General features: G+C 39.3%; 1 protein-coding gene across 4 annotated transcripts in view; it reads left to right on the top strand.

The window, feature by feature from the left end:
- The window catches only part of lrp4 (low density lipoprotein receptor-related protein 4), a 252,869-nt gene that overhangs the window by 220,118 nt on the left and 5,042 nt on the right, over positions 1–27,709 (top strand). For 2 of the 4 annotated variants that reach the window (XM_078945004.1, XM_078945006.1), the window contains exons 15-35: positions 9,177–9,353; positions 12,353–12,478; positions 12,906–13,114; positions 13,530–13,611; positions 13,698–13,803; positions 13,888–14,089; positions 14,327–14,516; positions 14,908–15,039; positions 16,477–16,617; positions 16,706–16,792; positions 16,864–17,035; positions 17,135–17,297; positions 20,592–20,817; positions 20,914–21,217; positions 22,478–22,696; positions 22,828–22,962; positions 23,274–23,382; positions 23,710–23,854; positions 25,434–25,547; positions 25,997–26,096; positions 26,583–26,644. In XM_078945004.1, coding sequence (XP_078801130.1) covers positions 9,177–9,353; positions 12,353–12,478; positions 12,906–13,114; positions 13,530–13,611; positions 13,698–13,803; positions 13,888–14,089; positions 14,327–14,516; positions 14,908–15,039; positions 16,477–16,617; positions 16,706–16,792; positions 16,864–17,035; positions 17,135–17,297; positions 20,592–20,817; positions 20,914–21,217; positions 22,478–22,696; positions 22,828–22,962; positions 23,274–23,382; positions 23,710–23,854; positions 25,434–25,547; positions 25,997–26,096; positions 26,583–26,644 — 3,201 coding nt within the window. Of the gene's footprint in view, positions 1–9,176; positions 9,354–12,352; positions 12,479–12,905; positions 13,115–13,529; positions 13,612–13,697; positions 13,804–13,887; positions 14,090–14,326; positions 14,517–14,907; positions 15,040–16,476; positions 16,618–16,705; positions 16,793–16,863; positions 17,036–17,134; positions 17,298–20,591; positions 20,818–20,913; positions 21,218–22,477; positions 22,697–22,827; positions 22,963–23,273; positions 23,383–23,661; positions 23,855–25,433; positions 25,548–25,996; positions 26,097–26,582; positions 26,645–27,709 lie in introns of all 4 variants that reach the window. The other 2 variants (XM_078945003.1, XM_078945005.1) reach the window with 1 other exon arrangement.

Below are 27,709 nucleotides of genomic sequence, written 5' to 3'. Positions count from 1 at the left end.
AAATGTTGATCTCTTTCAGCTCAGTTCAGCCATTTATTTTACACATTAAGCTTTCTTTCAGCAATAGAGCATTCAACCCTGCATTTTCTTCTGGAAATGCAGCTCCTTCTAGTTGGTTGAATGCTGTAAAGCATTCAACCCTTTGTTTTCCTGTTTCTCTTTATTGGTTGAATGCTGTAAAGCATTCAACCCTTTGTTTTTCTGTTTCTCTTTATTTATTATAGTATCTTCCGCCGTTTTTTGGCGTTTAACTACTTCTACAATTTTTAACCTATTTTAACCATACTACTATTAAAATGTTCATCTCTTTCATCTTATTTCTGCTATGACTTTTGGTTTTTCAAATCCTTTTACTTTTTAAGATATTCCAGGTTTTCCGGGAATTTTTGCTCCATTGAAATACATGGAGAATTTTTCGTTCAGAAGTTCACAGTTAAACTCCTTCTACAATTTTTCACCTATTTTAACCGTTCGACTATGAAAATGTTCAGCTCTTTCATCTTATTCTAGCTATGACATTTTGGTCCTTCAAATCCTTGAACTTTTCCAGATATTCCCGGATATTCCCAGATTTTCCAATGTTTTTGCTCCATTGGCCACACCTTTGCTTCTTTAAACAATTGTAACTTTAACATTCTTTTGGCTAGAGACACCGTTCTAATATTGAAATGTTCACAAGGTTTTGGACTTCAACATAAGGTTCAAAAATATTATGGGATGGCAACACCACCTAAAGTTTGGCGGCCATTTTGTGCCAAAATGTGAGGCAATTTTAAACTTCTTCAAACTTTCACCTATTTTTACAATTCTACTATTACAATGTTCAACCTTTTCAGCTTATTCCTTTCAGCTATGACTTTTGGTCCTTCAAATCCTTGAACTTTTCCAGATATTCCCGGATATTCCCAGATTTTCCAATCTTTTTGCTCCATTGGCCACACCTTTGCTTCTTTAAACAATTGTAACTTTAACATTCTTTTGGCTAGAGACACCGTTCAAATATTGAAATGTTCACAAGGTTTTGGACTTCAACATAAGCTTTAAAAATTATTATGGGATGGCAACACCACCTAGAGTTTGGCGGCCATTTTGTACCAAAATGTGAGGCAATTTTAAACTTCTTCAAACTTTCACCTATTTTTACCATTCTACTATTACAATGTTCAACCCTTTCATCTTATTCCTTTCAGCTATGACTTTTGGTCCTTCAAATCTTTGAACTTTTCCAGATATTCCCGGATATTCCCAGATTTTCCAATGTTTTTGCTCCATTGACCACACCTTTGCTTCTTTAAACAATTGTAACTTTAACATTCTTTTGGCTAGAGACACCGTTCAAATATTGAAATGTTCACAAGGTTTTGGACTTCAACATAAGGTTCAAAATTATTATGGGATGGCAACACCACCTACAGTTTGGCAGCCATTTTGTGCCAAAATGTGAGGCAATTTTAAACTTCTTCAAACTTTCACCTATTTTAATCCTTCTACTATTACAATGTTCAACCCTTTCAGCTTATTCCTTTCAGCTACGACTTTTAGTCTTTCAAATCTTTGAACTTTTCAAGATATTCCAAGATTTTCCTGGATTTTCCAAGATTTTTGCTTCATTTAAATACATGGAGAATCCTTGAAAACCTTTGTTGCTTTCAAGCATTATAACTTTAACATGCTTTCAGCTAGAGGCACCGTTCAAACATTGAAATGCTCACAAGGCTTTGGACTATAAAATACGTTTAGAAATCATTATGGGATGTCGACACAAACTACTGTTTGGTGGCCATTTTATGACAAAGTCTGAAGCAAATATTGCAATAAACTTCATCCATGGCTGGAACTGAACATATTGAAATTCACTGGATCTGGACATATAAGGAATGTGGGCGTGGTTAGCAAACAAACTTTGTTGCTAAGGACGTCCAAAGGTTTACTTTTTCCGATTTGTCTGAAACTGACGTCAATTTGTTCATCATCCCCAGGCGACCCAAACATAAAATGGTTGCTATGGAGATAAAATCAATAGAAAAGCCGCCATTTTGAAAAAAGTGGATTTTCTGTCAACTTAGAACATGTAGCTTTTACCAACATGACACTCGTAATAAATTTGTTTTTTTGAGTCAGTTGATGATGCTGATGCTAGCACTTTTAGACATTTTAGCAACATCTTCAAATTTTCAACAATTCAGCCATTTTTTCAACAATTTCAGCTTTCATGCTTAAGTCCTACAAATTTTGACCTATTTCAGCCATTCTACTATCACAATGTTCAACTTTTTCAGCTTATTCCTGCTAGGACTTTTGCACCTTTAACTTTTCATGGTTCTTCCAGTACAGTTCAGCCATTTCTTCAGCTAATTCTGCTTTCATTCAGCAGTACAGCATTCAACCCTGCATTTTCTTCTGCAAATGCAGCTCCTTCTAGTTTATTCTTATAGTATCTTCCGCCGTTTTTCGGCACTTAACTCCTTCTACAATTTTTAACCTATTTTAACCATTCTACTATTAAAATGTTCATCTCTTTCATCTTATTTCTGCTATGACTTTTGGTTTTTCAAATCCTTTTACTTTTTAAGATATTCCAGGTTTTCCGGGAATTTTTGCTCCATTGAAATACATGGAGAATTTTTCGTTCAGAAGTTCACAGTTAAAGTCCTTCTACAATTTTTCACCTATTTTAACCGTTCGACTATGAAAATGTTCAGCTCTTTCATCTTATTCTAGCTATGACATTTTGGTCCTTCAAATCTTTGAACTTTTCCAGATATTCCCGGATATTCCCAGATTTTCCAATGTTTTTGCTCCATTGGCCACACCTTTGCTTCTTTAAACAATTGTAACTTTAACATTCTTTTGGCTAGAGACACCGTTCAAATATTGAAATGTTCACAAGGTTTTGGACTTCAACATAAGGTTCAAAATTATTATGGGATGGCAACACCACCTACAGTTTGGCGGCCATTTTGTGCCAAAATGTGAGGCAATTTTAAACTTCTTCAAACTTTCACCTATTTTTACCATTCTACTATTACAATGTTCAACCCTTTCAGCTTATTCCTTTCAGCTATGACTTTTGGTCCTTCAAATCCTTGAACTTTTCCAGATATTCCCGGATATTCCCAGATTTTCCAATGTTTTTGCTCCATTGGCCACACCTTTGCTTCTTTAAACAATTGTAACTTTAACATTCTTTTGGCTAGAGACACCGTTCAAATATTGAAATGTTCACAAGGTTTTGGACTTCAACATAAGGTTCAAAATTATTATGGGATGGCAACACCACCTACAGTTTGGCGGCCATTTTGTGCCAAAATGTGAGGCAATTTTAAACTTCTTCAAACTTTCACCTATTTTTACCATTCTACTATTACAATGTTCAACCCTTTCAGCTTATTCCTTTCAGCTATGACTTTTGGTCCTTCAAATCTTTGAACTTTTCCAGATATTCCCGGATATTCCCAGATTTTCCAATGTTTTTGCTCCATTGGCCACACCTTTGCTTCTTTAAACAATTGTAACTTTAACATTCTTTTGGCTAGAGACACCGTTCAAATATTGAAATGTTCACAAGGTTTTGGACTTCAACATAAGGTTCAAAATTATTATGGGATGGCAACACCACCTACAGTTTGGCGGCCATTTTGTGCCAAAATGTGAGGCAATTTTAAACTTCTTCAAACTTTCACCTATTTTTACCATTCTACTATTACAATGTTCAACCCTTTCAGCTTATTCCTTTCAGCTATGACTTTTGGTCCTTCAAATCCTTGAACTTTTCCAGATATTCCCGGATATTCCCAGATTTTCCAATGTTTTTGCTCCATTGGCCACACCTTTGCTTCTTTAAACAATTGTAACTTTAACATTCTTTTGGCTAGAGACACCGTTCAAATATTGAAATGTTCACAAGGTTTTGGACTTCAACATAAGGTTCAAAATTATTATGGGATGGCAACACCACCTACAGTTTGGCGGCCATTTTGTGCCAAAATGTGAGGCAATTTTAAACTTCTTCAAACTTTCACCTATTTTTACCATTCTACTATTACAATGTTCAACCCTTTCAGCTTATTCCTTTCAGCTATGACTTTTGGTCCTTCAAATCTTTGAACTTTTCCAGATATTCCCGGATATTCCCAGATTTTCCAATGTTTTTGCTCCATTGGCCACACCTTTGCTTCTTTAAACAATTGTAACTTTAACATTCTTTTGGCTAGAGACACCGTTCAAATATTGAAATGTTCACAAGGTTTTGGACTTCAACATAAGGTTCAAAATTATTATGGGATGGCAACACCACCTACAGTTTGGCGGCCATTTTGTGCCAAAATGTGAGGCAATTTTAAACTTCTTCAAACTTTCACCTATTTTTACCATTCTACTATTACAATGTTCAACCCTTTCAGCTTATTCCTTTCAGCTATGACTTTTGGTCCTTCAAATCCTTGAATTTTTCCACATATTCCCGGATATTCCCAGATTTTCCAATGTTTTTGCTCCATTGGCCACACCTTTGCTTCTTTAAACAATTGTAACTTTAACATTCTTTTGGCTAGAGACACCGTTCAAATATTGAAATGTTCACAAGGTTTTGGACTTCAACATGAGGTTCAAAATTATTATGGGATGGCAACACCACCTACAGTTTGGCGGCCATTTTGTGCCAAAATGTGAGGCAATTTTAAACTTCTTCAAACTTTCACCTATTTTTACCATTCTACTATTACAATGTTCAACCCTTTCAGCTTATTCCTTTCAGCTATGACTTTTGGTCCTTCAAATCCTTGAACTTTTCCAGATATTCCCGGATATTGCCAGATTTTCCAATCTTTTTGCTCCATTGGCCACACCTTTGCTTCTTTAAACAATTGTAACTTTAACATTCTTTTGGCTAGAGACACCGTTCAAATATTGAAATGTTCACAAGGTTTTGGACTTCAACATAAGGTTCAAGATTATTATGGGATGGCAACACCACCTACAGTTTGGCGGCCATTTTGTGCCAAAATGTGAGGCAATTTTAAACTTCTTCAAACTTTCACGTAGTTTAATCCTTCTACTATTACAATGTTCAACCCTTTCAGCTTATTCCTTTCAGCTACGACTTTTAGTCTTTCAAATCTTTGAACTTTTCAAGATATTCCAAGATTTTCCAGGATTTTTGCTCCATTAAAATGCATAGGGAATTCTTGTGCTTAACCTCTTTTACAGGTTTTTACTTTTTTTAACCATTTTACTTTTAAAATGTTGAGCTCTTTCAGCTCAGTTCAGCCATTTATTTTACAAATTAAGCTTTCTTTCAGCAATACAGCATTCAACCCTGCATTTTCTTCTGGAAATGCAGCTCCTTCTAGTTATTATTTACACTATCTTCCGCCGTTTTTTGACACTTAACTACTTCTACAATTTTTAACCTATTTTAACCATTCAACTTTTAAAATGTTCAGCTCCTTCAGCTTATTCCAGCTATGACTTTTGGTTTTTCAAATCCTTGTACTTTTTAAGATATTCCAGTTTTTCCGGGAATTTTTGCCCTATTAAAATGCATTGGGAACTTATGGTACATGAGGTTCGCGGTTCGACACCCGGTTCGGACGCTTCAAAATTTTCTACCTTTCAACTTTGAAAATATTCAAATCTTTCAACTTATTACAGTTATTACTTTTGGTCATTCAAATCATTGAACTTTTTAAGATGTTCCAGGATTTTTTGCTCCATTAAAATACATAGGGAATCACTGTGCTTAACCTCTTTTACAGGTTTTCACCTATTTTAACCATTTTACTTTTAAAATGTTAAGCTCTTTCAGCTCAGTTCAGCCATTTCTTTTACAAATTAAGCTTTCTTTCAGCAATACAGCATTCAACCCTGCATTTTCTTCTGGAAATGCAGCTCCTTCTAGTTTGAGCATTGTTGTTTATATACTGATGATTAAGTACTACACAGTAAGATTACACAAAGATACTTTTGTATTAACAGATTAGGCTTTTTATTACAAAGACAGAAAGCAACGACTATCTTATGTCATGCTCTGTTAACCGTGCAATGCCGGAAGCATGGCATTTCAAAGGCGCTGCTGGCTCCGGACGAAGCGCGTGCCACATAAAAAACAGCTTCCTTAATGAGCTCGAATTTATCGGGCGAGAACTGCAGAGCTGATAGCAGGAAGAGACACACGGGGCGGCTTCAATAAACATTCCGGTTGTCCGGAGTGGTCTTCTGGCGGGGACTTGACGTGCCGCAGGGCAGAAAGCGACTTTCTGATGACAGAGAGGTTGCGCTCAGTGTTTTTAAACACGCATGTGCAGTGACGTATGTATCAGAGGATGTCTGATTGGCCAATTTACATGTCAACCAAATCCCGTACTTCTCAGTGAGGATTTTGATTGGCTGGTGGATTTTGAAGAAGTACTTTTTATTTTTTTATTTTATCTTTTCTGGCCCGCGATCTACCCTCATGTCCTTGAAGATCGACCGGTCAATCGCGCTCGACGTAATGAGCACCCCTGAATTCTACACGTTTTCGCAAAATATACTTTATTGCAAAAGGTGAAAAATATATTAACCGTTAGATATTTTAGTGGCCTGAGCGGAAAAGTGAAAAATAAAGTCTTGTGGTCCGTACTGCTCGAGCGAGCTGGACCGGGCCAGCGGACAAATGGCTATGTCAAGCCCTGTTGTAAATTTGAAATAAAGAATTGAAAATTCAAAAATAGTTTTTAAGTCAAAAATGCATATTTGAAACCTGAAAGAAATATTGAGTTTAAAAAAAAAGTGAGGTGCAGAGTAGTGATAATGCTCTCCCAAAGTTTGCTACATCCACTGATGAACCAGAGTAGGGATGAAACAAGCGGCACCAACAACAGACGCTGTTTTGGAACAGAAATCACTTTACCAGTGGGCTTAAAGCCCCACCCCCATGTAAAATTAGGGTCAAGCAAAAAGTGAAAGGAACAAGAAAATTTTTTTCCAAAAACAAAACTTAAAATTTAATAGAGTAGCTGTTACAAATAAACTCATTTTTTTAGGTAATAGTTTTAGGTTTATAATTGTTTTTTTTAGTTTTTCTTTAAATTTCCTTTTTTTTTTACCTTCAAATTTTACATACAGGTTTTTCATTCACTTTCAGCTGATCCTAATCCGACCCCATAAACAAGACGTGTCTATTATCTCTTTTAACTTGGTCTTCCTTTTTTTGTTCTGGATTAAAGGGTGTATTCTGATAATACGCACTAAAAACCCTGTCCAGCTCCAACTTCACATTGGTTTTACATAAGTCTTGCAGGACATCCATACACAAACTGAATTGTTTGTCTTATGTGCGTTACCATAGTACCGGTGGAGTTTAATGTAAAGATAGTATTAAGTGCAAGGTACAGACACAGGGTTTTCCAGTTACTGAAAGTAACTGAATTATTATAAATCTTCCAAGGGACAGACTGTTTTAAAGTAAAACCTTCCTGGAGAATATCCAGAAAAACAAGTCTCATTGTGTTAACTGCACCACTTTAGTCAGATACTGCTAAAGGGTTTTTGTTGGTCTTACATCAAGGTTGATGGAAAATTCACATTATGCACGGAAAGCCATGAGAACGCCTTGGGTTTTGGAGACATAGACCACAAAGAAACCAGTGAGATGAAAGGCAGCATAATTGAAAGCAGCTCTATTGAAGAGCACAGTGGCATCAGCTGAAGCCACAGCCCTGAATCAGGAGTTTTTGAGTTTTTCTGTTTACACTATGTTTGAAAATCTTCCCCTTTTTTGGGAAGATTTCAACCTGTGTTTATTAACGTTCATGATTGTTTTCCTGTCTGGAAGAAATGTTCTAGCAGGTACTTCTGTAACGCTCAAAAAACATTTACTAGGTCTTCTGATTGATACATTACCAAGGGGGTTCCTCACCATGACATTCAAGCCAACTAAACCCAGATACACCCAAACAAAATAAACCAGACACTATATCTGCTAGTCACAAAACGGCTTTTTATAATGAACAGAAACTGAAATTGTCTTTGACAGACCTTTGACCAGCAAAACCCAGAAGAATTACAAAATATACCCAAAGAAAAACATCCTAATAAATAAACGTCCTTTTTCCTGCGACAAACAAACCCGCTGAAAAAGAAGAAACAACAAAAAAACAAAAAAAGAGTCCCGCAGTCAATAGTTCTCGGTCCGCTCCTGATATGATGCAAAGGAAAAATATTTGAATAATCTGTTTGGAAAAAAGTTCCTCAGAAAAAACAAAATGAAGTCTCAATCTTCGCATGGTACCATGACTTACAAAAAGATATGTACATCCAAAAAATGAATATTAAGGGTCGGTCTCACTGCTCCCAAGCGTAATTTAAAAACCGCTCCTTCGACTGCGCACGTCCAGAACGCCGCTTTCCGGGACCCGGTCCTCCCGCAACAGCTCCGCCAAAATGAAGATTAGGATTAAGTATCTCCCACTATTCTTCCAATACTGGTAGATGAATGAAGAGATGACAAATTGCGCCACGCCCCTCTCCTTCAGCGTCTGACGTTTCTCTTCCAGCGTCTCCCGCTCCTCTTTTCAAATCACCTTTGGTTTCCGCCTCTAATGATTGTTTACCCAGTCAAAAAGTCCCATAGTCAATGACGCCATAATCATAATAATAATAATAATGGATTGGATTTATCTGTGCTTTTCAAGACACTCAAAGCGCTCACATTGTGTCCATTATCATTCACTCCTCATTCATACTTGGTGATGGTAAGCTACGGTTGTAGCCACAGCTGCCCTGGGGCAGACTGACAGAGGCGTGGCTGCCAGTTCGCGCCTACGGCCCCTCTGACCATCACCGGGATCATTCATGCACATTCACACACCAGTGGAGCCACACTGGAGGCAAGGAGGGTGAAGTGTCTTGCCCAAAGACACAACAACATTTTGGCTGGTGGGAGCAGGGATCGAACCGCCAACCCTTTGATCATTGGACGACCCGCTCAACCACCTGAGCCACTGTCGCCCATAATCATAGGCAGTGTACACAGGATTTTATGCTATAATTCCCACATTTTCTTTTCATATGCATTTTCCCTTGAACAATCAGTTTCTTTTCTCCTTATATTTTACATTGTACTCATTCATTTTTTCAATGTGACGGTGTCACACTGCATTACTCTGAAGTAATTTTCCAAACCATCTCCTTAGGTCTTCCTCACCCGTTTGCCATCACAGTTTTTGAAGACAGCCTCTACTGGACCGACTGGCACACAAAAAGCATCAACAGCGCCAACAAGTTCACCGGCAAGAACCTGGAGATCATCCGAAACAAGCTGCACTTCCCCATGGACATCCACACCTTGCATCCGCAGAGGCAGCCAGCAGGTGGGTGTGGAGCTGATTCACAGGCCGAGTTTTATATTTGTGGAATGTTAGTCAGATGTTTCATGCCTTTAATTGTTGTTATATGTTTGGTTTTTAAAGCTAAATAATCCAACAGTATCACGAGGCAATTCTAGACAATTCTACCCAATCATGATTTAGTCATGTGGATTACTTTTTTTTATTTGAACTGTTTTTTGCTTTTAAATTTTTTTTATTTGTTACCTCATTGCAAAGTTGTATTGCAGTATGTGATTGGCTGATCACAATATGACAGTACCAGTACGTTAAAACCACTCATCCTGTGTCGAGTATTTTTATTTGAAGCATGAGGTACAAATCTCCTTTTATATCTGAGAGCTCCTGGGATATATTTGACTTTTGGCTTTGTCTCCTATTGTTTTCAGTCTACCCCTACAATAAAAAACAAATCTGATGATTTTAGAACTTATTGAAAAAATAGGTTTAACATCAGGAACAGATGATCCTAGAATGGATTCACTCTTTTATGGATAAGCTGCAAGATGGCAGACTGCAAGTTTGAGCAACCCAAAAATGTCTTATCATTATGGCAAAAACTCGGACACCTCTAAGTCATTTCACCGTGTTTGAATTAAAATCCTTCCTACATGAAAATCACAGTGGCCCTGCTTTAAAAAAACTTTAAAAAAACATCATCCTGCTGAGTAGAGCAGGGAGGGGAAACCAGTGTGGTTTTAGAGGGTTAGATGATGAGATTAAGGACAGATGCACTCTGCAGGAGAAGTCTTTAAAGACATTCTTGCAAACAGAAGTGCAAACTTGGCACGCATAGTGATGATTTTACACTTGGAGGAAGGATTTGTTGCTCTAAAGGAAGGTCCAGGGTTGAACTTACTGTTTGGGAAGGTTTCAGCAGCAGGACGGCATAGACATGTGTTCTTTGATAACAAGCTGTGTTGAATTTGACTTGGTGCCAGGGGAAAGTTTTTGTTTACATACTGTTAAAATTACTGTAACAGTCTGACACTAATGTAAACTGTGAGCTGCCTTGTTGTCGACCGGTTTGGCAGATCTGATTTGATACTGTTGTTTCAGTTCAGTTCATTCATTCATTTGAATTCATATATATTTTGGAATTCAATCTGAGCAGCTTCCAAACTGAAGCAAAATCCAGATACATACGGATATTCTGCAAATGGCTAGACCAGGGGTGTCAAACTAATTTTGGTTCGGGGGCCACATTCAACCAGTCTGATCTCAATTGGGCCGGACCAGTAGCGTAAAGGAAAAATAAAGCTTTATTCTTGTTTTTTTACCCAATTGGAAAACATGCCTCAACCAACATGGTGGCCTAATCATTTCTTATTACACGTTCATTCACAGAGGTCAATGGATCTTAAATAAAATTAATTTCACTTTAAAAAATATTGGTTTAATCAATTTTATACAGACTGAATATTTTAAATCTGACACTGAAGCAATCCTGATAATAAATTCAAGAGGGGCTACAAAAAAAAAAGAAACATCTTCCAAAAATGTAAACGTCCAAACGATGACAAAATTACACTAAATTAAACTTGCAAATATTTGTGAACATAAGAGTTTGGAGTTAACCTCCTTTCTCTCCTGAAACTTCACCCGTCCATAGATATCAGGATTCAAATCCTGTGCAGAAACACATTTACTGTCATTCAAGTGTGCAAAACACAATGAAATGTCCATTATTTTTATTATTCATTATTATAAGAATCTTCCTGGTTTCTGCCTGAATTTTGTGGCAACACCTGCCTTCTTCCTGACCTGTGATGGAGCGCCATCAGTGACCAAAATTACTTAATGTGACCAGTTCACTCCAACATTGTCCAGCACAGTAACTAGAGAGCTGACTATGTCATCAGTTGTTGTTGTGTCCATCAACTCTAGAAACTCCACTGTGACGTCTCTTCAACACCTCTAATAAATATACACAGCTGTACATATCTGTGATGTTGGTGCTTTCATCAATAGTGACTGAAAATACAATAAATGACTGGATTCCTTCATATGGCTGCCCATGTTTCCTCAGAGATCTTGTCTGGAGTCGTAATTCTTGACAGACTCATGTTTGAGGTCGACTGCTTTTTGGGAACAAGACTTCTGCAGCCTTCTGCATTTTTCAATAAGTTCACCATCAGAAAATGGTTTGGATGTTTGCTCCAACTTGTTTGCAATAAGGTAGCTAGGTGCCACTGTTCCATCACTGACTTCACAGCTGCAGTAAATCCAGATGATTATTTATCGGTCCAGCTAATAGTTGCTAAATCTTTTTTTTCTTAACTGCAAATGGTGAAACTTTTCTTTGTGGAGAGTCACATAGTGGTGCTGAATGTTATATTCTTGGAGAACCTATTAATGACATACCAACCATGCAGGTTTTCATTCAGCTCCGTGAACAAATACAACGTTTTCCATTTTCCTGGAAAGCTCAGGACTTCACTTCAACCTTTTTTTTCTTTTTGACAACATTTTGATCATTAGGGTGTCACTACTGATCATCCTTCAGTGATAAAGCTCACAGGGAACCTAACTACTGCCTACCCAGACACAGAGCTGTTAGGTTTCGTTTTTGACACATGCAGAGTTTTGTTGTTTCACCTGTTAAGCTTTTCCTTTGCTCTCCCTAGTGGCGGAATTGCGCATTTCGGTTATTTATTTAAAAAATCATAACTCTCCACAGGAATGGACTAGAAACTTGCTTTCTTTTTTAAACATCCTTATGATTTTTACTCTTCATGTGTGGGCCAGACTAGACCTTAGTGTTGGCTCCGTAACGACACATCAGACAGACCCACACATTTTGGTAATTATGTTGTGTTTTCTTTTGGAGTTGTTAATGGTTAGACAGGAAGAGCCATTTGCTCGGTGAGGCTGCTGCAGCATGGAACAATGGAGGAAAAAGAGGGAAATTGGCACATGTCTTTGCTCAGACAGGGACTTTTAGTTTATTTGACTACATAACTGTTCAACTCCTTGTCCTTTAGGTGGGAGGAACCGCTGTGGCGCAGACAACGGAGGTTGTAGCCACCTGTGTCTTCCCAGCAACAAATCTTACACCTGTGCTTGTCCCACGGGCTTTAGGAAGGTGGACCACTTCAACTGTTCCAACAGTGAGTTTAGTACATTTCACTTTAATTAACTTTGGATTTTAGAAAACAATCTTGGATAAGATCAAGAAATTAAGATTGAGTTTAAATGATTAACCCTTTTTTTAGCAGTGTTTTGGCTTTGATCTTCCTCTTGACTGCTGGGTTTGCTGATGGACAAGGTCCATGATAACCTGCTAAATTGGAGAGACTAATCCTGTAAAATAGCACTAATCCGATAAGTTTGGTGTTCAAGGAGTAGGCAGTCAAAGCAAACAATTTCAACATGCATGCCTCTATGACTTAAAAAATATAATTTGTGTTATTTATTGGTGTGATTGGATTTACCTCTGAAAGTTTTGTATTTCTCCTAGCTCTGTTTTGTTTGTTTTCATTGTTGACCCACTGTTAAACCTAGAAGACTGACAGAAGACCTTTGGTCTTTAATCAGGTCTTGACAAGTTCCTGCTTTTTGCCCGAAGGACGGACATCCGACGAATCAGCTTTGATACCGAGGACATGTCCGATGATGTCATTCCTCTGGCCGATGTGCGCAATTCTGTGGCGCTGGATTGGGACGCCAAATACAGTTACATCTACTGGACAGATGTCACTACCGACTCCATCAACAGAGCTCTATGGAATGGCACCAAGCAGGAGGTCAGTGTTACCTGCAGTCAGACTGACCTCTGTAACCCTTTGTGCTATCCTAGGCACTTTGACATTGGGAGTTGGGTCATCTGGACCCCACTAGACAGTGCGCTGAACCTTTTTTCTAAAATGATTTGTGAACCTCACTGGTGTCCATAGATTACATGAAATCTTTCCACCTTTATCTACCTTTGTCATGGTAGGGAGAACACGTCAATGCAAGGGTGGGATCATCTAAGATAGCACAAGGGATACAGATGTACTTTGCTTCTCATCCTCATGCTATAGTGCCATCTGCTGGCGCTGATTTGGAAGTGTAGCTTTACTTTAATGTCTCTGAAATTAAATGAAGTGTAGTGTTTTTGTGCTGTTTTTTAAAGGAACCTAAACAACGTTTTTTAGCTTGTCCGTCTTTTGTTTTTAGGTGGTTGTGGACACCAGCTTGGAAAGCCCAGCCGGTTTGGCAATTGATTGGGTGACCAGCAAACTCTATTGGACGGATGCTGGTAAATACTATTTTACTTTCACTCTTTCTCTGCAGCTATTTGAAAAATATGTTATTTGATTAAAAACATGGTGTTTGGACTCTCAGGTACGGATCGTATCGAAGTTTCCAATGCTGATGGAAGCATGCGCACTGTCCTGATCTGGGAGAACTTGGACCGCCCCAGAGACATTGTTGTTGACCCAGTTGGCGGGTAAGATGGTTCACAGAGAGTCAAGAGTATAATTTATGAGCTGATCACTTCACAAATCTCCACTGTGCTTTAAATGTTCTGTAGATTTATGTACTGGACTGACTGGGGGGCCAACCCAAAGATTGAGCGGGCAGGAATGGATGCTTCCAGCCGCATTGTCATCATCTCCTCCAATCTAACATGGCCTAATGGGCTAGCCATTGACTATGAGACCAAGCGCCTTTACTGGGCGGATGCTGGCATGAAGACTATCGAATTTGGGAACTTTGATGGCTCCGATCGGCAGGTATAAGGGGGATTTAGGTTAGAAATCAGAAGATTAATTTACAATATGCTTGTTTTAACTGTGCCCTGCGACAGTCTGGCGACCTGTCCAGGGTGTACTACGCCTTTGCCCAACAGTAGGTGGGATAGGCTCAAGCAAGCATCAACCCCATGACCCTGACAGGGATTAAGCGGGTTTGAAAAATGGATGGATGGTTTAAAATTTATAATGTTTTTGTATTCCTGTTCATGGATCCAGGTTTTGATTGGCAGCCAGCTGTCTCACCCTTTTGGCCTCACTGTTCATGAGGACAAACTGTACTGGACAGACTGGCAGTCTAAGAGCATCCAAAGCGCTGATAAGCTCACAGGTCTAAGCAGACGGACACTGGCAGAGAACCTGGAGAATCTCATGGATATTCACATGTTCCATCAACACCGCCAGACAGGTCAGTGTGTTTGCTGTCCAGGTTAAGCTTTGCATCACAAGCTGATAGTCATTTCTGCTTAATGAAGAGCTGTTTTTTAGCAGCTGTTTCTGTATAGAGTATGTTGAAGAAAAACAAACTAGTGTGCGTTTGAGAGCTCCTATCAAGTATCACTGCTGGGGTGTGGGGGATGGTGTCGGTGCAGTTAAACTGAATCCAGATCACAGCTTTGGAGGCTGAGCCTCAGCAGTGTTTAACCAAACAATCCACTTTACTGGAATCCCAAAAGGGTTTCTTTGTTTGGATCTCTGTTGTCGTTAGTTATTGTTTTCACCAATTTGCTACATTCTTGTCCTCTGAGTTTATATCTAAAGCAGCTTGTGTTGTGTGATTTGTGCGCCTGTCCCTATAGTGCATAACCCCTGTGCAGCGGATAACGGAGGATGTAGCCACTTGTGTCTCCTGGCCCCTGCTCCCAAAGCGTTCAGCTGTGGCTGTCCCACAGGGGTCAACCTGCAGATGGATGGAAAGACTTGTACACCTGGTAGGGAAAAAAACACCTTGTTTTCTGTACTATGAGGCACACTTAATCGCCTTAATTTATTTAAAAAAAAACAGTAGTGCGCATTATAATCTAGAGCGGCTTATATACATATTAATTTTGGTTGTGTTTATTGATGTTGTAACAATTTTGAGAGGTGCACGCACTCTCAAAATGTCAGTCTGTTTTTTAATTTTTTTTTATATTAGTTCCAATCAAGGTTAGGTGTTTTTGCTGATACGCTAATGCGGCTAACGTGTAGCGGTGTCAGGACAGTGGTTTTTTTATGTATTACTATAAGGGTAGGGAGTTAGTGTTGTAAGAGTAATGTTTGTTTTAGTGGTGTTAATCTTTTTTATTTCCGTGTACCAAACAAGGTTGAGATTTAGGGTTATGGTGAATACACTAACGTGCAACTTAGTTGGATTGTGTTTTTCTTTTTACGTGTTAATAACAAGTTTGGAGTTAGCAAATCTCACAGTAATGTTTGCTTTTTTTCAGTCTGTTTTATCCGTGTTGCAAACAAGGTTGGGAGTTGCAGGTTTTGTAAATATGCTAACATGGCTAACGTGTAGCGTGTTACAAACAAGTTTGAGAATTACTGTGAACCTGTTAATAAAGTCTTGACTGACAGACTTATCAGTGACTCTTCTGTCTCGCCTAATGTGCCTTGTAATTTGGTGCGCCTTACACATCGCAACATTTTAAAAGTAGACTATTCATTTACGGTGCACTTTATAATTTGGATGAACTGAAAGGGAAAATTGATTGCTACATTGTTCATTTTGGAAACTGAAAATATGTTTATTTTTAAGTAGCTGATTTTTTTGGGTCAAAAATGTGAGTATTAATAAAGTGTTCCCGCGCAACATTGTAGTTCACCTTTTGTTCTCTTGCTGGTTCACAAATTGTTTTTCAGGGCAATTTTGCATGCTTTTATTTTTTTAAACCGCACCCTGAGTTCAACATCCTGATTGGCTGTTGACTTTGTTAAATCAGTCTCCTTAGTTCTGTGTCTCCTGTACGAAAATGTGTTCAGTTTGCCACATTTACATAAATCTTTGATCGTGATTAGATCTTTTGTTCAATTCTTTAACACTGGACTTATTTTTCTACAAAGGTTTGAACTCTTAGGAGTTTAAACAAAAGAAAGTGTGAAAATGTATGTCTGAGAAAAGTTGATGAAGTGTGTTATGAGTTTTACAGCGTTAAAACAACTGTAGTCCCTCTCTCAGATTTCACTTATCCCAGGTTATTTGTAGACCGTAACTACCACGATAAACAAGGGACTGTTGTAAACAAAAAAACAGTTGGTTCTGAGACATTCGTCTCTCCTTCCTGAATAAATTATTCTGATGTGATTGAAAATAAATGTATTGATTTTTTTTTTTCACTTTGCGATATGATCTGATCTAGTAGAATGTTTGTTGGTCTGTTAAGGGATGAATAGCTTCCTCATATTTGCGCGGCGGACGGATATCAGGATGGTTTCTTTGGACATTCCCTACTTTGCTGATGTGGTCTTGCCTGTCAACACCTCCATGAAAAACACTATTGCCGTTGGGGCAGACCCAAAAGAAGGTGTGTATGATTTCTAAAATACTTTTAAAAGTCATTTTTCAAAGAGCCAAAAGATGCAGGTATATAAAGTTTGAGTGTTGTTTTGTAGGAAAAGTCTATTGGTCTGACAGTACACTGAAGAAAATCAGCAGAGCTAATATCAATGGAACTGGACATGAAGACATCATATCTAAGGGTATGGAGGGAGGCATACAGGCATTGATTGATTATTTTTTGCCAAGGCTTGAGTGGAGTTTTCTTCTGCAGGGTTGATGACCACAGATGGGTTAGCAGTGGACGCTGTTGGCAGGAAGATCTACTGGACCGACACAGGAACTAACCGCATTGAGGTGGCCAACTTGGATGGCACCATGAGGAAAGTTCTCATTTGGCAAAACCTTGACAGTCCACGGGCAATTGCACTTTACCACGAGATGGGGTGAGACTTCTGAAAAGTGACACACTTTGCTGAAGAGATTATGTCAAATTTTATGCAAACACAACAGATTTGATTTCCTTTTTTCTTTGCCTTTTCCAGTTACATCTACTGGACAGACTGGGGAGAGCAAGCTAAACTGGAACGCTCAGCGATGGACGGGTCAGACCGAGCAGTTCTCATAAGCAACAACCTGGGGTGGCCTAATGGCCTGGCTGTAGATATGGCCGGATCACAGTTACTGTGGGCTGATGCTCACACTGAGGTCAGTAGGAACTCCTAGTGGACTTTTTTCTGACAATCAAACCATCAAAAAGCCAAATTCTTCAGCTTTAGGGTTTAATAATGAATTGAAATATAATTATCTGAATCAGAAATGCTAATTAAATTCTAAAAAAGTCCTTGGTATCTAAACAGAATTAAACTGTTAAACATATATTATGGAGTCATATTCCTTTCACAAATATTTGATTATGGTAAAATACTCTCAATACATGTCAATAGGTTTTTCATATCTAAATCAAATTTGAATATCTTAAAAAAAACATTGCAAAATAAATTTGTGCTTTTGCACTACAGTTTGTTCTTGTGTAAAAAAGTTTTTGGGCTGCAGAAAATATTTGAGTATGTCCAGAGTATAACCAGCTGTATAAAAAAAGATCATACTTGCAAAAACGTGTCCGTAATTCGGATCTACTTATACAAATTTGTTTTTTCAATAAGTGCGCCATTTAAACTCACTCCGAGAGGACATTTCGATGTGAATAAGGTACTAAACAGTGCACACCCTCTTGTGTTTTCTGTACAGACTTAAAGTAAATTTCAGTTTGAAATTAGCTTCTCTATCATCATTAACATGATACAAAAAAAAGATCATCTCTATTTTGAATCAGTGTTTATTTCAATTTATACAAATAAAATCACAGAAAAATTTTATAAATAAATAAACAAAATTTTTTTTGGCATAGTTTGGGCAGGTGCATTGCTTGTACTCATGTGTGTTTTATATGTTATTTTTGTTCTTTATTCTGCATTTTCTTGGCATTTGTGACTTATACTCTGGAGCGACTTACATATATACTATTTTTTTTTCTCTATTTTGCTATCTTTTTGCTTCTGCGACTTATATTCCGAAGCGACTTTGTCCAAAAAATGCAGGAAAAAATATAGGTTAGTTATCTCATCATTTATCTCCATAGCTGAGTTAACACTGTAAATGGAAGCTTTCTATTTTTCCTAGAGATGAGGTAAGGGCTGCTAGTGTGCCTTTTCTTTTCTTTTATTGAACTGGAGCAGTTTTAACCCATTGACATCGTCTCATTGAGACCCAATTCCTAACATGGTGCATAAAAAATAATTCCGAAATATTTGTTACAACACTAGGGTTTTATGAATTATTACCTAACTACTTAATGTTACAAAGAATGTTATTTGATGACTGAAAGTTGTAATTAATTAAATTTTTTGGGGATGGAAACAACTAAATTTTGATATTTTTCTAAACCTGTAGTTTGGTTATGATTCAAAGAGGTTCATTGTGTCTATGAGATTATACTGCGTATTTAATTTATTTTTTATCAGACACTGGTTTGTTTTGTAATGTAAAACGTACCGACATGTTTCGGTGGAATGTCTTCCACCTTCATCAGGGTCGTCATCAGGTGGTGGTGTGTGACGTCTTTAAAAAACAGCTGATTGTGACTGAGGCGGAGTCACCTGTCAAACTTTGACAAGTGACTCCGCCCCTTGATGTCCGTTTTTTGCTGGAGGATGTTGCTCCAGGTGTGGGAGAGCAGGAAGGCCCCCTCATCCCTGTTCATGGAAGTATGGGCTCGCTTTCACGGGACAAATCAAATTCACACATGAAGAGGAGAAAGACAACTCCATCAACTTCCTGGATATAAACATCACGCACACCGAAAACAGGGACATAAAAATAAAAATACACAGGAAACCAACTCACATAGATCAATATTTATTATGGACCTCAGAACATCTTACCACTCACAAAATATCTGTTGTAAGAACCTTATTTGATCGTGCAGAACTGGTAACAGATGGGGAAGACAAAACGGAGGAGAAAAAACACATACAAAATGCACTAACCAGGTGTCAATATCCTCAATGGGCCATAAAAAAGGGACAAACACAGGTGGAGCAGAGAAAATACAAGGAAGCAGGAAAGAAAAATCTAACGAAGAAATCGGAAAACAAAGGCATGGTTACATTGCCGTACATCAGAGGAATAACAGAACGCATCCAAAGGGCTATGAAAAAACATCACATCAGCACCCCAGTCAAACCGTATAAAAAACTCAGGCAAATACTTGTTCACCCCAAAGACAAGATCGAGCAAAATAAGAAATGCAACGTCATTTATGAAATCCCATGTCACACCTGCAATAAAACGTACATGGGAGAAACAGGACACACCTTCATCACAAGAAAAATGGAACATCAAAAAGAATGTGAAAAGGAAACAAATAAAATACTAACACGACAACAGGCAGTACAAGAAAATATGAAATCAGCCATAACGGACCACTGCAAGCAGGAAAACCACATCATGGACTGGAAAAGGCCAAAGTCCTCCGCACTGAAGACAACAGACACCGCAGATGGATCATGGAGGCGGTGGAGATAAGAAAGCGAGCCCATACTTCCATGAACAGGGATGAGGGGGCCTTCCTGCTCTCCCACACCTGGAGCAACATCCTCCAGCAAAAAACGGACATCAAGGGGCGGAGTCACCTGTCAAAGTTTGACAAAGTTTGACGTCACACACCACCACCTGATTACGACCCTGATGAAGGTGGAAGACATTCCACCGAAACATGTCGGTACGTTTTACATTACAAAACAAACCAGTGTCTGATAAAAAATAAATTAAATACGCTGTATTTTGGTTATTTCCCTGTGTTAAAAGGATAGGTTTAATAATCAAAATCTTAAATTTCACATCATGTTTCCAAAGAACATTTCAAAGTAAAAAAAAGACCATTTGTTCATTTTTCAAGCACAACTAATGTCCAATAAAAGCACAACAATTTAGAGTTTAAGAGTCTTCTGTCATTAACTGTGATTAGTTATTCACACCCATCAAAAACTGCGATGGATCTGAAAGGATGCTTGACTTTATGGCTCCCTTCTTTTTCACTTCAACTTAAGTCATGATGATAGGATGGACTCACAATACAGTAATCCTATGTTTTTACCAGAAACAAATGAAAAGGTCTATTTTAATGAATCAGTGTAACATTTTTTCATCTACTGAGAGGCTGCAGACCAATTGGCTGCTGACAGGAGTAAAATGCTTATAAGTTTAAACAAAACAGTTGTTACTTGTTACAAATCTGTTACTTGAGTAATGGCAGTTTGCAAAAGCTCAAATTTTGTATGTTTTGTAAAACTTAATTTGCATGTGTGAACATAATTTTAGAAAAAGCAATCCCACTCATACAGTAAATCTGTTGCTGGAACAAAAGGAAAAACTAAAGCCTGTATCAAAAGAAGTTAAATGATATCACAAAAATGGTTAATGGTTTGTTTCTATTTTTAGCGCATTGAAGCATCTGACCTTAATGGGCTGAATCGCCGCACCCTTGTGACTCCAGTTCAGCACCCCTACGGGTTAACCCTCATGGGCTCATATATCTACTGGACAGACTGGCAGAGTCGCAGCATCCAGAGGGCTGACAAGAACACAGGAGCCAACACCATCACAGTCCGGTCCAATCTGCCAGGTTTGATGGACATCCAGGCTGTAGACAGAGAGAGGCCTTTGGGTGAGAAAGAAAATAAAGATTTTTAGGAAACACATTGTGTGTGTGTATGTGTGTTTTCCTCAGGGTTGTTCTTTATTTGTCAATTTCCTCCTTAAGGTTTTAATAAGTGCAGCAGGAGGAATGGAGGTTGCACCCACCTATGCTTACCTCGTCCCAACGGCACGTCCTGCGCCTGTCCCACTGGTATCCTCCTGAAAAGAGATGGCAGGTCGTGTGATGACTCCCCAGACATGTACCTGCTTTTCTCCAACCGGGTCAGCGTGCGCAGGATCTCCCTGGACACCGATGACTTCACTGACGTGCACGTCCCCGTGCCTGAGCTGCACAATGTCATCTCGCTGGACTACGACAGCGTCGACGGAAAACTGTATTACACTGATGTGACTCTGGATGTTATCAGGTATAAAACACCCACGTTTATTCAGTCACACATGAAAACAATTCATTAAAATTAATTGTAAGTGTCAAAAACTACAGCTAATAACAACAACAATAACAACCTGGCTTTGTGGTTTAGTACAAAATAACCAAACCTCTTCCTTAAATAAAGTAAAACCCTATTGTATATGGGCCTTCAGGAGAGCTACGTCTGAATCACTCAAGCCCTCATTAACCATTTTTATGCCTTTAAATAAACTGAGTACAGGTGGGCGGGGAAAACGCAAGCGCAAGACTCATGTAACAGATGGAAGTTGGCACGCATCCGCGGCATGAACATTTTTATTTGTCGACTCTTTTAATCTCGCCGCTGGAGTGGTTTTGCACCCATTTGAAAGAAATGTAACCGAGAAGACCTGGTAATTTTTCCAAAGTAAAATATTTTTCAAAATAAAAGATAGCTTAGACTGATAATAAAACTAACTACCGGTAAAACCCGCCACAATAACACGAACCCACCCACAGCAAATTTTTATCAGCAAAATCAAAACCAACCCGCACTGCTGGTAGATGCGCTTCCTAGTTTGGCTCCTCTGTGACACACCGACACAGTAGCTGTATCGGTCACGTGACTTTTCCCGGAGCGATACGCGTAACGATGCAGGGTTTCACTTTATGTGCCAGGCACGTGAGCCGACACGCCGGTGTTGCCAGACCCATCACTAGTCAGATTTCTCTGATAAAGGAAGTCAAGGGGAACAGTGGGAGATTTTCCTGCAAAATCATCTATAAAATTCATTACAGTCAGCTCTGTTTTTAAATGAAACGGATCAAAAAGTCAAACTGTTTCAAACTGGACAAGGCTGCATGTGACTTCCTGAAACTTCTGTCCAATCAGAAGGTCTGAATACTGTGCTAGAAGGCCCTGCTGACACCAACTCAAAATCTGATTGGTTGAAAGAAAGGAATGACTGACATTGATTTCACATCACAAGACCTTCACAACTCATGTTGAAGGCCTCTGGCCTGCCTGGCAACTGCCTGGCAACAAAGGATAGCTGAAATGCGACTGGTTAAATGCTCCAATGTGAAAATATGTCTGTCTGGAAGCAGCATAGCCATCATAAACACAATAAAATGGAATGAACAGACCATTTGGAATGATTTAATAAGTATGCATGGACAAATATAATTAACACATGATTCAGATATTCAGAGAAGGCCTTGAAGGCCCTAATGGCCCACTACTTGTATAATTCCTATCTTTTACTGTGTGCTTTAGACGTGCAAACTTAGATGGCAGTGGGATGGAAACTGTGATCAGCCAGGGCCTGAAGACCACAGACGGGTTGGCTGTGGACTGGGTGTCCAGAAACATGTACTGGACTGACACCGGCCGCAACACCATCGAGGTGGCTCGACTGGATGGCACTTGTCGCAAAGTTTTGGTGAACAATACTTTGGATGAACCACGAGCTATTGCCGTGTTCCCAAGCAAAGGGTAAGACCCAGCCGCTGTTTGTGTTCAAACTTCAGCAAACATCAGAGAGCAGAAGGAGCTTTGGTCCAGTGGTAGATATTTATCTTTTTACATTTAAATGTCAATTCATCCTTTCATCCTGGTGCCTTAAGGTTCCTTTTCTGGACCGACTGGGGGCATATTCCAAAAATTGAGCGATCCCACTTGGACGGTTCTGACCGAAAAGTGTTGATCAACTCTGACCTGGGATGGCCAAATGGTCTTACCCTGGACTACGACACACGAAGGTCAGTAGATACCTTAAAACTTTGATAGGATTTAAGACTTGTACTCTCATTGTTTTTATGAAAGAAATACGCTGAGCCTGCTGTTAACACAAAAAATACATTTTAAGGGATCTGTTGTTAATAAATTCCACAGAAATGTAGGTTAATTGCTTTTAGGGTAAAGTGGGCTATTGTCCAAAAATAGGGATGCACATAAAAACATTGTTGTGTTTTAGGAAGTTTACTAGCATTTTTTGGAGTTCATGCAAGGATGGCTTGTTGCTGAGAATGTGCTAAAGCAATTGTCATGGTGACTGGGATGCCTCCTGCAGGATCTTCTGGGTTGACGCCCACTTGGACAGGATTGAGAGCTCCGACCTGAATGGGAAACTGCGTCAAGTCCTTGTCAGTCCGGTGTCTCACCCATTTGCCCTCACACAGGTACCCCCTCCTCACCCTTGGTTGTCAATGACTAGGCTGACCCTTCCTCTTGGCTGCTTCATCCACTCACCTGCTCTTTGACTCATCAGCTCACCATGTGACTTTCACTTGTTTCTATGTCCTCCAAGTTCATGCTGAACCCATTCAACCTAACCATTTCTTCTACCTTCTTTCTACCCTTACCCTCATTTCTCTTCCTCCTCTGTCCCTCTCCCTTTTCTCTTCCCCTTTTACCTTGTCGATGTCCTCCCCTTCTCTTCTTCTCCTTCGTTTCCCCAGTTGAAGCTGGTGCCCTCCCCTCTAACTCGTTTCTCCCGACTCTCACAGCAAGACCGCTGGATCTACTGGACTGACTGGCAGACAAAGTCCATCCAGAGGGTGGACAAACACAGCGGCCGAAACAAAGAAACAGTGCTGGCCAATGTGGAGGGCCTTATGGACATTATAGTGGTATCTCCCCACAGACAGACAGGTGAGGCATTAGTCTTTGATAAACAACTATTCTCTTTAGTTTCTCAAGAACGTTTCACATAACTGATTCAGAGCTTTGTGGACTGGTGCCAGCGGAACTACCTCCAGATTATCGCAGGGAAAACCAAGGAGCTGGTGGTAGATTTTCGCAGGCACACTCACTCTACATTAGCACCGGTGAACATCCAAGGAAGGGAAATTGAGAGAGTAGATTCGTACTAGTACTTGGGTGTTCACCTCAACAATAAGCTGGAATGGTCACACAATACAGAAGCACTGTAAAAAAAAGGACAGAGCAGACTTCATTTGTTGAGGAGACTGAGGTCTTTTGGAGTGCAGGGATCACTCCTAAAGACTTTTTATGACTCTATGGTGGCATCAGCCATTTTTTATGGAGTGGTCTGCTGGTGCAGCGGCATCTCGGCAGCAGACAGGAAGCGGCTGGAGAAGCTGTTGAAGAAGGCCAGCTCAGTTCTGGGGCTGCCTTTGGACTCAATGCAGGAAGTGGGAGAGAGGAGGATGGTAGCTAAGCTATTATCCATGATGGAGAACGACGCCCACCCCATGTATGAGTCTGTGTCCTCACTGTGCAGCTCCTTCAGCGTCAGACTGAGACATCCTAAGTGTCTGAAGGAGCGACACCGCAGGTCGTTTGTACCTGCTGCCGTTAGACTTTACAACCTTAGCTGCTCCCAGTGAACCACGTTAATCAACATCATTGGCTCTGTCATATTTCTTTTACCCTGTGCAATAACCGATATAAGGTCATCCTGTGCAATTCTTTTGGAAATGTATGTGTGTATATTGTGTATATATGTGTGCATATTGACTCCATAGTTTTTCTGTTTTCTTTATATATTGCTCTCTGTACCTGTACTGCTGCTGCAACAAGGAAATTTCCCCATTGTGGGACTAATAAAGGAATATCTTATCTTATCTTATAAATGGCAGCTAAAAGAAGCCAAAGCAACAGATTTTCCTAAATACATTAAATACATCAATTTTTCAGTTACATTTATAGAAATGTGAGTTTTCATACTTGCCACTCTCTTCTGTCTTCTTTTACTTTAGTCCTCTCAAAATTAAAACCTCTGTGCCCTTGCACTGTGCGGAGAACAATTTCACACACCTAGGTGTGTGACAGCTAATGAGACTTGACTTTAACAATGTCAGTAAACAGTGATTGGTCCAATCTTCATTTCTGTGGCAACCAGTCTCGCCAATCAGGAGTAAGCTTGTTGGAAGCCCGCATCCCTTCCACTTGAAAGCAGGTTTTAGGAAAATCTGTCAAACATTTCAAACTTTCAGTGTTAATCCTCATTCTTTATGTGATGTCATGTGAAAAAATTTGGATTATCAAGAACATTTTTAAAAATGTATCAGATCAAGAATGGTTATTCTGGCAAATAGAATGACTGAGCAATAGCTGTAGAAGTCTTTGGGATTTTTGCCTCTCGGATCCAGTGGGTACTTCCTGTTTGGAACGCGATGGGGTCGCTCAGTCCAGTCCTCTTATACAGTTAAAAAGAAGAAGTCATTTGTGTAAATTTAGATTTATAATATTCCCCTCTCCTCTGTAGGAACAAACCTCTGTGGCATTAACAACGGTGGCTGCACTCACCTCTGCTTTGCCAAGTCCAACAGTTTTGTGTGCGCCTGTCCAGATATACCAGATGCGCGGCCCTGCTCCACCAGTAAGAGTTCTCTCTTAGCCCTGCCTCTTTGGTGTTTGTGATCCATTCTATTTGCTCATAAATAACCAAAGTTGTCTCAATGCATCGCACAAAAGACAATCTAAGGGTTTTAAATGTAATCCTTTTCTGCCCAAGCTAATGTGGTTTCAAAGAGGGTCTTATTTGTTCATCAAAATACAAGGCTTTGAGATTATGATGTAAAATTATTTTTATTATTTAATATTTAGTGTTATTTATTATATGTGATCTTTATAGAGCAGTTGTAACAACTCAGTTTCCCTAATGTGGGATCAATTCAAGTTCTATTCTTCTAAAATGGGAACAGTTCCAACAGTTATGAGATCCATTATAAAAAAAAGTCATGTCAAAAAATGTTTTGTTTGTCCTCCAACTTGGGCTGTCCTCCTCCAACAAGAAGAACTGTTGTTTTTTTCCGTTGCTTGATTCAGTTTCAGGTTACATCCCCACCTACCCTCCCAAAGGTGCCAGCAGCACCCCCGATCTCAAAGGTCCAACAGACGCCTCACACAGAGGAGCACTGCCAGTCAAGTATGTGTGTGCTTAAAAGGATGTTGTCAATATGCTCTGAACCACTTTCTTAAAATTACGTATTGATATTAACTCAACTCAACTCAACTCATCTTTATTTATTCAGCACTTTCAGTCAACAGCCGCCGACACAAAGTGCTAAACACGAGAAAACAAGAAAACAAACACTAAAACATCTTAAAACACAAGATTAAAAATAGAGAGATAAAAAAATAAAAACCAGTACAGCAACACAGCAATAAAAGAAGTCTCATGTCGTATAAAAAGCCAGAGCATAAAAATGGGTTTTCAGGCGTGTTTTCAGGCGTGTTTTAATAATAATAGTAATATTAAAAAAAATTCATTTTTGTTTGAAATAGCAACAGTTTTTAGATTTCTCCAATTTTTATAATCCATCATAAGAAAGGTCAGCCTTTTGTTCTCGGGATGTATTATGTCCTGCTAACGCAGCTTGACTGAATGTGTTTTCTGTTGGTTTGCTTTCAGCTGTACAGACATGAACTTAAATCCAGAGAGCTGCTTGAACACAGTGGTTACAGCTCCTCAAGGTTGGTACATAACTGTTCCCATCTCAACACTTTGAACACCATGTGCGGCCTTACAGGAGCTCCTTTATTTTTTGGGATAGTTTCTGTTACTCAGGGTTCTGTCCAACAAAACGATTGGCCCAGTTTGTGTCTTTCCAGACCTGACTGTGGTTGTTGCTCTTGCAAATAAGAGCTTATTTTCTGCAGAATTCTAAGAATTCCTTTTATATCGTGAGGTCTTTATGAAACCAGGCTAAAAGGTGTCAAACTTGTTAAACTTGATGCATTTGAGGACATATGGCTGCAGAATTGCACACCCTTTTCACATAGTTAACTGTTAATGTATGTCTCAGATATAAATTAATTAAAATAATACGATGGAATCATCTAGTTCTGTGTAGTCTTTGAACAGATGACCAAGCCACATTTCTGTTTTTGTAAATGCTACTATTAATGACGTTTGCAAGCGACTGGATGGCTCGGTTGGCTGCGTGTAGGACTGGCACATGGGAAACCAGATTCAAATCCCAGGCGGGCGCAATGAGCTTCATTCAGTGTGGGTCCTTGGGCAAGGCCCTTTGTGCTACTGCCTAATGGGCAACCACAAAGGGACCAAGTCTGGGTCTCCCTGTGCCAGTCCCCACCTTGGATAAAAAACAGGGTTGTGTCACGAAGGTCATCCAGCGTAAAAATCTCTGCCAAACTGCCTGTGTGAATCAGTGAAAGCTGATACACTAAGGTGACCCCCTGAAAGGATATGCCGAAAGGTGAAGAACAGCAATTGATGAGTTTTATGCATTTTTCATTTGACATAAGAATGAAAAGGCTGCGGTAAAAAGCTGCATTCACATCAAACAGGATTCGTGTGACAAAGGTGGCCAGTTTCGATGTTATGTCAATGTTTCGATGTGATCAGAGGTCCTGCAGTGCGGAGGTGTGGTGGCAGCAAGTTTTGGGTGGCGTGGCAAAAAAAATTCCTATCACATCAAAAACATTTTTCAACTAAGTAAACAACAGTTACATACTTCCTGTCTATGTTCTGCCAATAGTAATGTTCTCTGCGGAGCAACAAATTTAGTTTATAAA

This window comes from Oryzias latipes, chromosome 3 (assembly GCF_053564925.1).
Source record: "Oryzias latipes strain Hd-rR chromosome 3, Olatipes_Hd-rR_3.1".
Lineage (NCBI taxonomy): Eukaryota > Metazoa > Chordata > Actinopteri > Beloniformes > Adrianichthyidae > Oryzias > Oryzias latipes.
This window is presented reverse-complemented; position numbering and strand designations above follow the sequence as displayed.